General features: G+C 47.9%; 1 protein-coding gene across 2 annotated transcripts in view; it reads right to left on the bottom strand.

The window, feature by feature from the left end:
- Window positions 1-7,959: 7,959 nt before the first annotated feature.
- LOC135400906 (U8-agatoxin-Ao1a-like) overlaps window positions 7,960-12,425 on the bottom strand; it is a 107,152-nt gene continuing 102,686 nt past the window's right edge. For both annotated transcript variants that reach the window (XM_064632911.1, XM_064632912.1), the window contains 2 exons: window positions 11,213-11,273; window positions 7,960-9,314 (listed from right to left, as the gene is read on the bottom strand). In XM_064632911.1, coding sequence (XP_064488981.1) covers window positions 9,173-9,314; window positions 11,213-11,273 — 203 coding nt within the window. In that variant the 3' untranslated portion in view covers window positions 7,960-9,172. The remainder of the gene's footprint in view (window positions 9,315-11,212; window positions 11,274-12,425) is intronic.

Here is a 12,425-nt window from a genome sequence, read left to right as displayed (position 1 = left end):
AGAAAAAGAAAGATAGTTCGCACTCTCCAACAGATTCAGTGACACCCAGATCTCATCCGTTGTAACAGTAGGCTGGAAAAAGCAGTCTTCTTCCTCATATCGCACCAAGAAAGACGTACAAGAAGCTGTAGACGTGTCTGCCCTTTCTCTTCGGTTAGCAGCCATGGAGTCCTGCATTCACCCACTTTCCGATGTCGCGGCTGGTCATTGATGATAGTGCGGGGAAGCATCCGATGTCATCATCACTTATTCTTCGTTCATGTATTATTCTTGTTGGTGATTATGATAGTGTCTATGATGTCAATGCTGATGTTCAAGAGTTAAACAATGTCTCTACATAACGAGCCGCTGAAGTCGAACAAGCGCATCAGATTGAACATTTTGTGTCCTTGTTGACATCCTCGGCATCCGGTTGTGATGGGCGCGTTGAGGGCTGCTCTACCCTGCGGTGGGCCGCCCCTCACGTTCGTGGGCAGTAATGAAGAGGTAACATTAAGATGTAGGCGGGGGAGGGAAACGCTTACCAATACAATTTTAACAGTGGAAAGACCGAGAGGCGTACACTGCAATCCCTGCTTGCCACTCTCGGCAGCCGCCCTTTCGAACTTGTCGTGCACTCTCGGCCCTTGGGACACCGCGGCCCACTCCAGGGCGGCCTTACGTCGTGTAGCTGGCTTTTTTAGGCGTCTGGTCCAAATGACTCATTTACGACCCCGACAGTGCCCTCGGATATTCCCACCATCACAATCAGGATCGCCATCGCCACTCCGATCATCAACGTCATCTCTCATCATCGTCATCACTCATATTAGACCCCCTAGCTATGGGGTTAGCGTTCGACTCCTAGAGTGGAAACATCCCCACTTCATTGTCAGAATATAATTGTTGCTGTTGTTGCACAGAGAAAGCTGGCATGTGCGCAGCTGGAAGAGGCTCAGCGGATGTCCCGGTGATCCGCATCCTTTTCTTCACGGCTAAGCCTCTAGTAGCCCAAGTATTGCGGAGTATATGAAGCAGGCAAAGACCAGGTAAAGTAGTCGAAGCAGACGAAGTCCAGGTACGCTTTTATGACCTCTTGTGGGAAGATCGGAGAGTACGCGGTTTTTAGTGACATCACATAATTGCATAAGTGTCACGAAAACCTCAGCAGACAGATGCCCACGACCGGGCCTATAGGCGCCACGGCCACGATGCGAGCGACCAGCCAGTTTAAAGTTTGTTTGACCAAGCAATTCACAACTTCCTCTCCTTCCTCAAACTTTCTGTCCTCCCATTCTTTCTTCGATTGCATTCTTTCGGAGGGTCTTCCCGTCGATCTCTTGTCCATCTCTTCAGTCATTCACGTTCGGATCACCAACGCCACCAGATCCTGACAGTGATTCTGTCTGCAAGCGTTGCCGTCCGTCTGTGAGAGCCTTATTCAACCTGCCATCGACAATGTCCCTTTGCCAAACTGCGCTTCAGGCCTTTCGAGAACCGCCTAGGCGTTCATTCCTCCTCTGGAAAGAAATTCGATGAAAAATGCGAGTTTCACGCTCAGTTTAACATCCACTTTGCTGTCATCTATTGATTCCATGTAGTACGCAAATGGATAGCTAGCAGATATCTTTAGTTAGCCAAAACAATACGCTGCGGTTCCCACGTGTAATTATATGATGCTAAAAGTTTTGCAGCGATCAACATAACACGTTTGTATACATTTTCTCCGTTCTTGCTGGATAACTGGTTTTCAGTTGCGTTGCAACTGAAACATTATTACACAGCCAGTGAGAAGGGGGGGAGGGGTGGTTGGGGATCGCCCCCAAAAACGCCAGGTTACACATTAGTTTTCTCCCCTCCCCTCCCCAGTTACGCGCTTCGACTAGGAAACTGCGCCCCCCCCCCCCCCCAAAACCCACAGTCTGGATCTGCGACTGTACACGGCGTTGCAACTGCTGTGTAATAAAACGTCCGTTGTTATTCGCTTTCTCACATCACCATCACCCGTTGTTATTCGTAGTGAAGCCTATAATCGCATGAACCACTGCACATCTTCAGTTACACAAACAAAACAAAAATGTAAAAAAGCAATTAACGTGAGAGCTTTTGGCACAGAGGATAGATTGTCCCAGTTTATCGAGAGTGCCGTATCGCCAGGCTGCATGCATTCACGGATACGCCACGTCGCTTCATTGTTTAAGATCTGCATAATGCGATACCGCTCAGTGGACGTTGATAAAAATCCCTTTCTAAACTATCTCGCATGGCAGGCAGCCTCTCATCGAAACGGAAACGTCTGTAACCGATAGCAACGATCAATGCACTTGTTTCAGGGTTAGGTTATGTAAATAAAGAGTTTTAGTGCACCGTACGGTATCGGCTTTGCGTACGTAAGGGATAGCGTTGGTGACTGCGCGCACGCGCGAGCTTCGCGCAGTACGCGTACGATGCGCTAAAACTCACGCATGTCAAGCAAAGATGCTCCCATTAGCGTTACGCAAAATGGGCACGGAGTTATCACGTGAATCATACCAAGGGTGGAAGACGTTTTTGGTGCTGCTCCAGCCTTTTCAGAATTGTGTCGCGGACGGCCAAGGGAAGTTTCTTTCTGGTTTACTTCACGGTCCTGCTCCGGCCATGGTGAAGCGAAAGGCCTTGAACAGATAAATATAATACAGGAGAGCTGACGTACGTACACTCGACGTATAGGAAATATTTCCTTGAGGCACTGCATTCTGTGTTTCAGTTCTGTCTGCTCTGTAATAATTAAGGTAACTGGAAGGTGTACCAGTCTATTTGTGTGGTGACATGCTGACACGGGCCGCACGGTAGGGCTGCGGATAATTTCGATCACCTGGGGTTCTTTTGACATGCGCCGGAAACCTCGACGCTCGACTGACCAACAAATATGTGATCTGCTGTAACCAATGTGACAAACTGAAAGCTGAAACTGAAAGCTATTATGGTGAACTGTATATGGTGTGAACCGAAGGTGACCACCAAATGGCACAGCCACCGAACTTTGCACTGAACGTATCATCGCTATGTGCTAGTTGTGTTTGTTTTGTGTTGTTTTTTCGTGTTTCTCTTTCTTTCTTGTCTTTTTCTCTATCTCTCTGTGGCAACTTGCCGCCCGTCTCGGCAGGCAGACCACCCTCCCTTTCCGACTGTTCGACTCGTCGGCAGGAAGCAATATTTACCTCTCCCACATTGCTACCGTCCTCGGCTGCGATTGAACCGGCGATCTTGAGCTCAGCAAGCCAACATGTTACCGGCCGAGCTACCGAGGCGTTTTCTTTCTTTTTTAAAAGCTTTTATACCGAGACCGGTAAGTGTAAATCTGCCCTGTGTTCCGTCCCTTGTCCGTATGCCCAGCCTCATCGAAGACAAGACATCATGAAACTGATAACTGGATGATGATGACGATTATGATAATGATGGTCATAGCAAAAGACGTTATGCTGGACATTTGCGTAAGAGACGAGTAACGGTTTATTGATACCACGCAAGTTCAGGCTTGCAGTAGAGTGGAGCTACGTGAAAGTCGAGCTTAGTTTCACATAACCCGGTTCAGGACTTGTGGTATCTCATCTCTAGCCTAAAGTGACGCCATTACTCAACATGACCGAGAACGCGGGGGAACAAAGACGACACACGCACGGAAGCGTTGAACTAGCTACTGATTTTATTTTTACAATTGGACGCTATTACTCAGACCCAAAGGCGGGATATCCGGGCTGAGGGGCGAGGGCGATGTCAGTCAATACATCGGACTCTCTCTCTTTTTTTTTCGCCTATACCCAGCACCGTTCCCCTTATTTACTTTCTTATTTCATTCTTTCTTATCTTGTTATTTGTCTGATTTTTTATTTCACGTTTTACCAACCGCGAATCAAATACAAGAATGCGATCTCTACAGTGTGTCCTCATGCAGATTTGTAGGGGACATCTCATCTCTAACTCGCTGGACTTGCACTTTTATTCGGTCGTTATCGTCAGCGCCGTGGTGAATGATCATAATACCAATAGCATGCTCACACCGAGACAGCACGATGAGCAGATGAGCAAAGCGTGCTTCGATAAGGTTTTGACCCTGGAAATGGCTTGTTAGCCAACAGCTTGGAGAGTTCCATGGGCTAGATTGGCGAAACGTGTGTGCCAGGAGAGGGTCGCTTGGAAAATTAAAACTGTTCCTGTGTTTAGATTAATCTTCCTTTTTTTTTTTTTTTTTTCATGCAGCGTTCGTTGCAGCCAAAAGCGGGACAAAACGCGGTCCCACAAGCAGGGAGGTGGGACAACGGGACTACTACTGTAAAAGCGTCCCCGTTCCGCCTAAGCCGGGACGTCTGGTAACTTCACTCTATAGCCTATCCACCTGTAGCTGGTACACGCAACGTTCTTCTCCAAGTTGTGCATTTCAGGCATCGTCACTGGACACTGCTACAGGTCACCACCCCACGAAGTGGATCGCACATTGTCCTTCTGCAGGGCAGGCATACTTGTTGGCCATTTCATGTCACTTATGCGCCGACTACCGCTGAACGTCGCCTTTACCCTTGTTTCGGACACATGTTGGACCACAAAAACACGATGTCGGGCCCAACCTGCATTGTTACAACAGCCATAGTGCAGATGCTCATGGCTTGCCAGCGATACACGAATGAACGGATGACTGAAATCCATTGATACTAGACCGTTCACTATACCTAAAGTCATTGAACCTTGCAGCAATCCGATATGCCCGTGCGGTGCTCTTCGGTCAGTTACCGGTTTCCTAAAGGCAACTGGCCTACTGCATGAACTATTCAGGGGGAAGGGGGGAATTTACTGGCAGAAAAAGAGAAAAGAAAAAGCATAGATAAAAGGCGAAAGGTCAACCATGCAGCACGCTGGCTTGCTATTTCCTAAACAATAAATAAATAAATAAATAAATAAAAAGGAGCCCAGAGGCCCGTATCACGCAGAAAGCGGAGCACCGCCTTTGTGACACTCCACTGGCTAGATCGCTGCACGGGGCCAAGGAGTGTCCGTGCACGCAAGCTCTGAGAGGCGTTGCCAGAGCACGGCCCGACGATGAAGGTGATGCCGACAGTGGAGGAGCTGATGGGTGATATCGTCTTCTCCGGTGCAGCAGGGGCAAGTGTGAGGTGGGACGCGGCCCATTTTGAACAGGAGTGAACAGGTGAGGGCAACGTTCAGCCGAAGACGATGTAGGAGGGGCTCTTCTTCACGGGTACAGCGGCAGGCGATGACAAACTCCAGTGAGTGGCCGATGGACTGCAGGAACGCATAAGGTCGGATAGCGTCTACAAGAAAGGGGTGCCGTCGCCGCAGAGACGCCGTATTAGCGAGCGACACGCAGACTATTCCGGGAAGAACCATGTACTCAATGTCCATGTATCTGGGGATGACTGTCAGCTGTTTTATCAGCGCGATGGTTCATTTCGCAGATTATCTCACAAGAAAATCGACCTTATACGCGTAGCGATCAGAACCTCTGTAGCATGATACAGTTGATACTCTATCCTCAAACTCCATGCACATTGCGATCTGTCAAAGTTGGGGTGGTGTCTACAAGGGCTTTTGCCAAGAACCCGTGTCAGTGTTTGGACATTGCTTTTTATGCACAGTGCCATGCACTCGTTTCAACATCATGCGCTTCGCAAGTATCCTAGACCGGTGAACGATCTAGAAACTAAGTAGCACGATGCACTGTGGTGGTACTCCGAGGACATCAGCGTGGTGCATGTTTGGTGGACTGCCAAGAAGGACCTAGCCAAGTGTACCTTCCTTTGGGCGTCCTTTTTTCCTGTAGTCTGCTGACCAATTCCATAGACAGCCAAACGATGTCTTCGACATTTTCCACAACAACAACAACAAATACACTGATGATGATGAATGACGAAATTCGCCACCTGGGTTGTGGCCCACTACCCATATGCCGACGGGACTGCATGAGATGTAAAATGACAATGGGGGGACGAGGGGGAGAGACGGTAGCAAGGCCGCACATCAGGATTAAAGAACATAAAGGGGACCGGTGTCTTCCAGAAAATCCGGAAAAATCTGCAGGGCACGACGGTGTTGCAGGATGTCGGTCCAGGGACTAAGGACTGTCGCTAAAGTGAACGGAGCGGCAGGGATTGGTTTCAGTCGGTTACGCAACCTTTCTGATACCTGAAAAGGACACAATCCACGATCACGTACTGGATATCTGCTAGCATGGCACACCTGGAGTATAATATGGTGTCAGAGCGACCAAGCCTGTATTTAAAGAGTGGGGTGAAGGTTACACCGAGGCGGAGCCCGTGCATAATGGACGAAAAGTTGCCAGGCAGCCGATCGAGCAAGTTAAGCGATAAATCGGGATCCACTTCTCTCATGAGGGTCCTCGAAGGGACATCTTGATACCATTGTAGATGAGACAGAGGCTTTACCATACCTTTGGAAAGGATAATAGATATTGTTGATCGAGATCCATACGCCGTTGCAGCAGCCCTGTCCGCTTCTTCGTTCCCGTGGATGCCACACTGTCCTGGAATCCACTGCAGGCATATTTCGTGGCCACTACTCGTCTGTACACGGCTCATTTCCTGGCGGATGAATGTTACAACCGTAGTCACTATTCCACGAAACCCTATATGAGAAATACATTGCCGGCCAGCTTTGGAATTACAGTACACCACCCAGCTACGGCTAAAAGTGAATGGGACATATCCGAGGAATGGTAAGATGGCACGTAGTTCTACAGACGTGGAGGATGTGCGATGCGATAATCGGTACCCATGAGTCACCGAGTCATCCGGAATGGTAAAAGCAGCTGTCGAGCATTGAGACCTGGCAGATCCATCCGTGAACGCAGCTGTGTGCTCAGGATATCTGCTCTGCATCATGCATATCGTTAGTTGTTTCAAAACTGGAGTTGCTGTCTGATTCTTCCGGCCTTTCAGCCTAGGAATGGAAAAAGAGACTGCGGGGGTCGGGAACGTCCACGGAGGCATCGCAGGCACAATGGGGCTGGGAACAAAGGCAGGAAGCGAGGGCTTCACTCTATCGATGCACTTAGAGATGTTGCTCCGCTTCTGTCGACGGATCTTCGAGATCAAGGGGTGACAGTGATGGTGAGCAACCAGGCGTAAGTAGTGACGTACAGTTTCTTTGAGCCGTAAAACCTCCACTGGAGTCTCGTGGGCCTCCGCCAATACCATGCGGGCTTCCGCCGCGCGCGGCACTCCAAGGCAGATACGCAACCTTCTGGCCAACGGGGAACGGGGTCGCTGCTCAGATGTTCGTGAAATCCCGTGTAGCACCGGTACGATCCGCGGACCAACGCAGAATGGATGGTTAGGACAGCCTTCTGGTCAATTCCCCCATGTAGCGCCAGCAAAGTGGCGGTGGACGTTAAGCAGGCGCAGCGCCTTCGTCTCTAGATGTCTGATACGGGCTGCCCATGACAAGTTGCAGTCCAAGGTGACCCCGAGGAATTTATGACACCTGACCTGGCGTAAGGTGACATTGCCAATTGACAGTAGGAAAGTGCACGTACGACTTTTCAGCCGAGATGTCCATGCCAGCATTCAAGAAGTAGCTGCTGATCTCATACAACGACTGTTGGAAACGCTGCTGAATCGCGGGCCTGGATTTCCCAGTTGTCCATACGCATGCATAGATGGAGATCCCTACCTTGCGATGACATTTTCCACAAACCACGTAGCATGACACGCTATACTGATACTTTGTGTACATTGAAGTATGACAGGTCGTGTGGACTTTCACCAAGGGCTTAGCCAGGATAACCTCCTTGTTAACTACTGGGTGCCCTTTATTTGTTCTCCAGAGGCAACATACCGGATTCTATGCTTTGCGCTTGCGAACCTTGTAGAACCACCACACGATCGGAAACCTTGTAGCAGAGGACATTCCAGATCGGTATCTGCTATTGCCGCTTCCGGGCGCTTATACTAGTGACGTCACGCACTCTAAAAATAGATGCATACTTTATTTACTTACGGCAACGGTGGTACAAAGTAGGAAAAACATCTCAACACATCTCATGAACACATATACCAACTTTCAATAAAAATAAGTGTTTCTCTTTCCTTCTTTTTGTTCATTCTGCAGTAGCCTCTACGTCCGTTGGCACGCGCAGAACGGGCTCTGCGTCCTACACGTGCACTGTGTGGTACATGAAGTAGTATGGTTCGTTATACACAAGAATCGACAAGTTTTAAAGTTGACATACGTGTACGTAATTTGTTCAGGCCATGTGAAACTGCCTCCTACTGAGTCAAAACAAGCATGGAGGTAATACTGCCGGAAGCCCCGTGTGTTTAAAAGACGGCCTCACATTCACAGGATCTGAAGACAGACCAAGTAAAATCCAGGCGACATGTTCTTGTATTGATAAAATACACTGCGGCCTGACATCACTTGACATGACAAATATTACAAGATAGCGACGTATACGTTTCGATGCCTATACGAGCATCATCATCAGCGAGGAGGCTGCGGAGGTTGTTGGAGGCATGAAACAGAACGTTGTCCGGATCCTGCCTGGGCAGCGGTTCTTTTAATGCACTGATGATGATGCCCGTATAGCCATCGAAACGTCCATCTTTCCATCTTGTAATTTTTGTTTTGTCAAGTTGCGTCAAGCTGGTGTATTTTTATGCATGCAATAATTCACAGGATCATTGTCTAAAGATCACATTGACTATAGTCAGGGAATGACCGCGTAGCGCGACATAAATCAGCTAAACCGTACTTCTCGCCTTTTACTGCTGCACTAAATGTACAATACCAGTAGACCTCAGCGCAACTGAACTGTAACAATGTACAACGCCGATCGACGATACTAGTAGGCAACGGAGATATTTCTGTTTATGTAAAAAGAGAAATAGAGTTCTGTTTTTGGTGCAAGCATCTTCGGATCAAAACTCTGCAAACCATCCCACATTTCATTGTGACATTACACAGCCGAAGTCCTCACTTGTCAACCTTCGTCCGTCAAAATGAAGGAAACGTCAATGTGTCTGAGGAGAGAGAGAGAGCTACACCATCTGCCTGTCACGAACGCACTTGTCGAACTCAAATGGAGTACAGAATAGGCTTAACAGGAATAACATCGACAACCAGAACGTCACATTGGCAATAACAACTACACATATGGAAAAGTAGTGTCAGCAGGCCGTGTCTATTTCTTTCCGAGTGTCTGGAAAAGCCCAGCCCTCTGGCAGCGACAGTTGGTGCCCCAGAGATTGCAACGGCAAGCAGACTGGTGACAACAGTCGTGAGGGCGTCCATCACAGCTTCCGCCACGTCGGACACAGCTCCTCCTGCACACAGTGACATGTGGGATCAAGAGGGTGTTACGTTTAAGGGTTCCATGTACATTTAATCTATTATGGGTGTTTGGGGGCTTTCAGTTGCTATGCATGTTGCTTCGTTTGAGAAATGGACTTTTCTTGGTGATAGGCTGATAACAAGTCGTTTGTCAATAGACCAGTCTACTGAGTGAACAACCAGCAAGAAGAACAATGTCCTTCATTGCTCTTCTTGCTGCTTGTTCACTCCGTGTGAATCGTCACCAACTACCCCGCCTGCATGCCTTAGTCGAATTCTATAAGTCTTCTGGAGGACTTATATGCCCCCTATTTAATGCTATACACAGATGATGAAGATGACGTAGGACTGCCACTATTTGAAGTACTGTCAGTTCTGTGGAAATTTAGCTGAACCGTACAAACCGGAATGTAGGTGGATCACCCACTTCCGAATTATAAAATTAAAGTGTTTTTTCTTTCTTCTACAGGCTTTGGCTCCCCCTCACTTTTGTGTTCAAGGTGCAAAGAGCAGTATCTGAACAAGCATAGAGAAAGTACAACAACAAAAAAAGAAGGTGGCGTCCGGCGTTTGCCACCCGTTGTCGATGCGTGACTGCACGCATTTTTCTGCCAGTTATATATATAAAAAAAAAAAGAGGATAGGGGTCCACTTTCTGACGTGCGCTATTGACAACAAAACATCTGTCCCCGTAGAATGAAAGGTACCACTAACTTGGCACCAACACAAGAGGAACAGGACTCATCCGTTGCGTAGGTCGCGACTTATAAGCCAAAGAAACCGAAATTTTCGCTTTCCCTCACACTCTCCTTCACAAGAAGGCCAACAAAGCGCACCGGCCCGTCATTGGTCTCCTCAAACGATATTTGTCCAATCATCGTGGGAGATCGTTGGAGGAGACCAACCAGGGGCCTCTCCGCATTCTCGCGCCTCTTGATAAGGAGAGGAAAAGCGTGAATTGCGTTTTTTTTTTTTTTTCGTCGAGCGATTATAACTCACGAACGATACAACGGATGAATCCCGTTCCTTTTGTGTTGGCGTAAAGGTAACGGTCTCTCTTTTACTCCACGAGGAGACATTTTTTGCACTTCAGTGTCCCATTAACGATAAACTTCGCGTCATAACCACATAAAATGGTTAATTCCGTACCGTGCCACATGTGTTTGTGTAGCTTTCGCAGTCCTAGGATTATCTTTCCCTGTTCAATACAAGCACACTCTTAAAAATGAACTCCACCGCATGCACGCTCCTAGCCACATCATGACGCGTGACATCGTTCATCCCCTGATTTGCTGAAAACGAGGGGCGTCCTCCATGTTTGAGCATTATGCAGTTCATAATTGCCACAATAATGGCGTACGCCCCCCGTTTTCAACAAATCAAGGGAGAGAACGTTGTCATCCTAGGAGTGTGCTATGCGGTGAAGCTCTGTTTTTCGATTGTACAACTAATATCATGACACCAATATCAGCAATCTCTTCATCTCGTCATCGTAACCATCAGGACAGATGCGAGAAACTGTACACGACGGCCATCTTCTGCTCAACACCAATAAATGTACTGCTCGCGACACCGTTGTCTGAAATATCTAGCCTGTGGCGAAGCGGTACCCTGTCGGTGGTGTCGCGCTCGAAGGAACTATACCAATACCGATTCCGAGGGGAGGCCGTGCTCACTCGTCACCTGTCGGGAGAGGTAACCCTCGGATACCCGGGTGTCGTCTGCTAGCAAGAGAGTGAGAAAGAGGGATAGCAACCTCCCCTAGGAGACTGTACTGGTATAGTTCCTTCGTGTGCGACACTGTCGATAGCGCACCGCTCAGCCACGGGCTGGAGATTTCAGACAGCCGTGTCGCGAGCAGTACCCGTGTGGCATGCATGCTATTACTTACTTGTCTGCCGACATCAGGTAGTTTTCAAGTCGCTCCTTGTACTCGTCTAAGAATGAGTCATCTGTGTTGAAGCAATAAGAGAGAGATAAATGAGTTTCCATTCGAATGATTCATTCCGAGGGATGGGCTGGATAAGTGTTACTATTTTCAAACGGCTCATGCATGAGTGTTTAGACTACTTCTACGATCGGAAGCTTGACCATATGTTACGGTGCATTGTTCACCGCAGAAATCAGAACACGGAAACAAAGAAAAGAAAAAGAAAGCAAATCGCTCTACGCGCAAAATAAGTGAGAAACAAGAAAACACATTTAAAAAAAAGGAAACGCATCTTCGACATCAAGTCTTGCGTCACGTAACGTTATAATTCACGTAACCGCGCTCGGTCAATGCTAAACTCAACAAACAATGAACGGATGAAGGAAAAGTAATGATGACATGGAGTATATGCTCCCCCACGGTGGTCGCAGGACCCTACACCCGAGTAAAACACAGTGATGCACGAGGGGCAGGACGGATTCAGCAATTTTCAGCAATTCACATTCCTATGACTCACTCAACAACACTTTCAGATGTTCTACAAGACTTTCTGGTGTTCATCCTGTAAATTAGAGCTTAAGCTTGAAACCGAGCCCATAAAAACGCAACGGTCAACGCGTCTAATTGGTGAATTTCAGAGAACACAAAACCATTAGCAGCGCTTTGCCATATAGTTTTGAACAATCCAAAATAATGTCGGCTTCATAACTATAATGTCCCGCCATAACTGTGACGAAATGCTGCAAAACTGACTTCCTGCATGCTAGAAGATTCAGTGGTGCAAGAAGACGTGTAAACCACCGCGCGTGAATTCTAACGTGTAACTCTTCAACCAAATCTTGTACCTACATAACTAAGGAAAGGGAGAAGGCTCTGTCGAAGCTCTCGTGAGCAGGCTTTCAGCAGCACGTGAGCTTTTAGTGAGCACGTGAAGCTTTTAGTAGCACGCCGCGTGTTTAGGACAGACAGTGTCTTTTTGGTTGGACTCTGTCCTAAAGAGTTGGGCATAAAGACTTTGGCACGATGCACGCTCAAGGAGCACAAAGTTCCGAACGGTGAATGCACAACTCGTATCGTGATTGAGCGCCAGCTAGAGCAAAAAAAAAAAAAAAAAAAAAACGTCCATGGAAATGGTTTTGAACGTGGGCAGATTTCGTTGGATGCTTGCCTAACT

The sequence above is a fragment of the Ornithodoros turicata genome, chromosome 7 (genome assembly GCF_037126465.1).
Source record: "Ornithodoros turicata isolate Travis chromosome 7, ASM3712646v1, whole genome shotgun sequence".
Taxonomy (NCBI): Eukaryota; Metazoa; Arthropoda; class Arachnida; order Ixodida; family Argasidae; genus Ornithodoros; species Ornithodoros turicata.
This window is presented reverse-complemented; position numbering and strand designations above follow the sequence as displayed.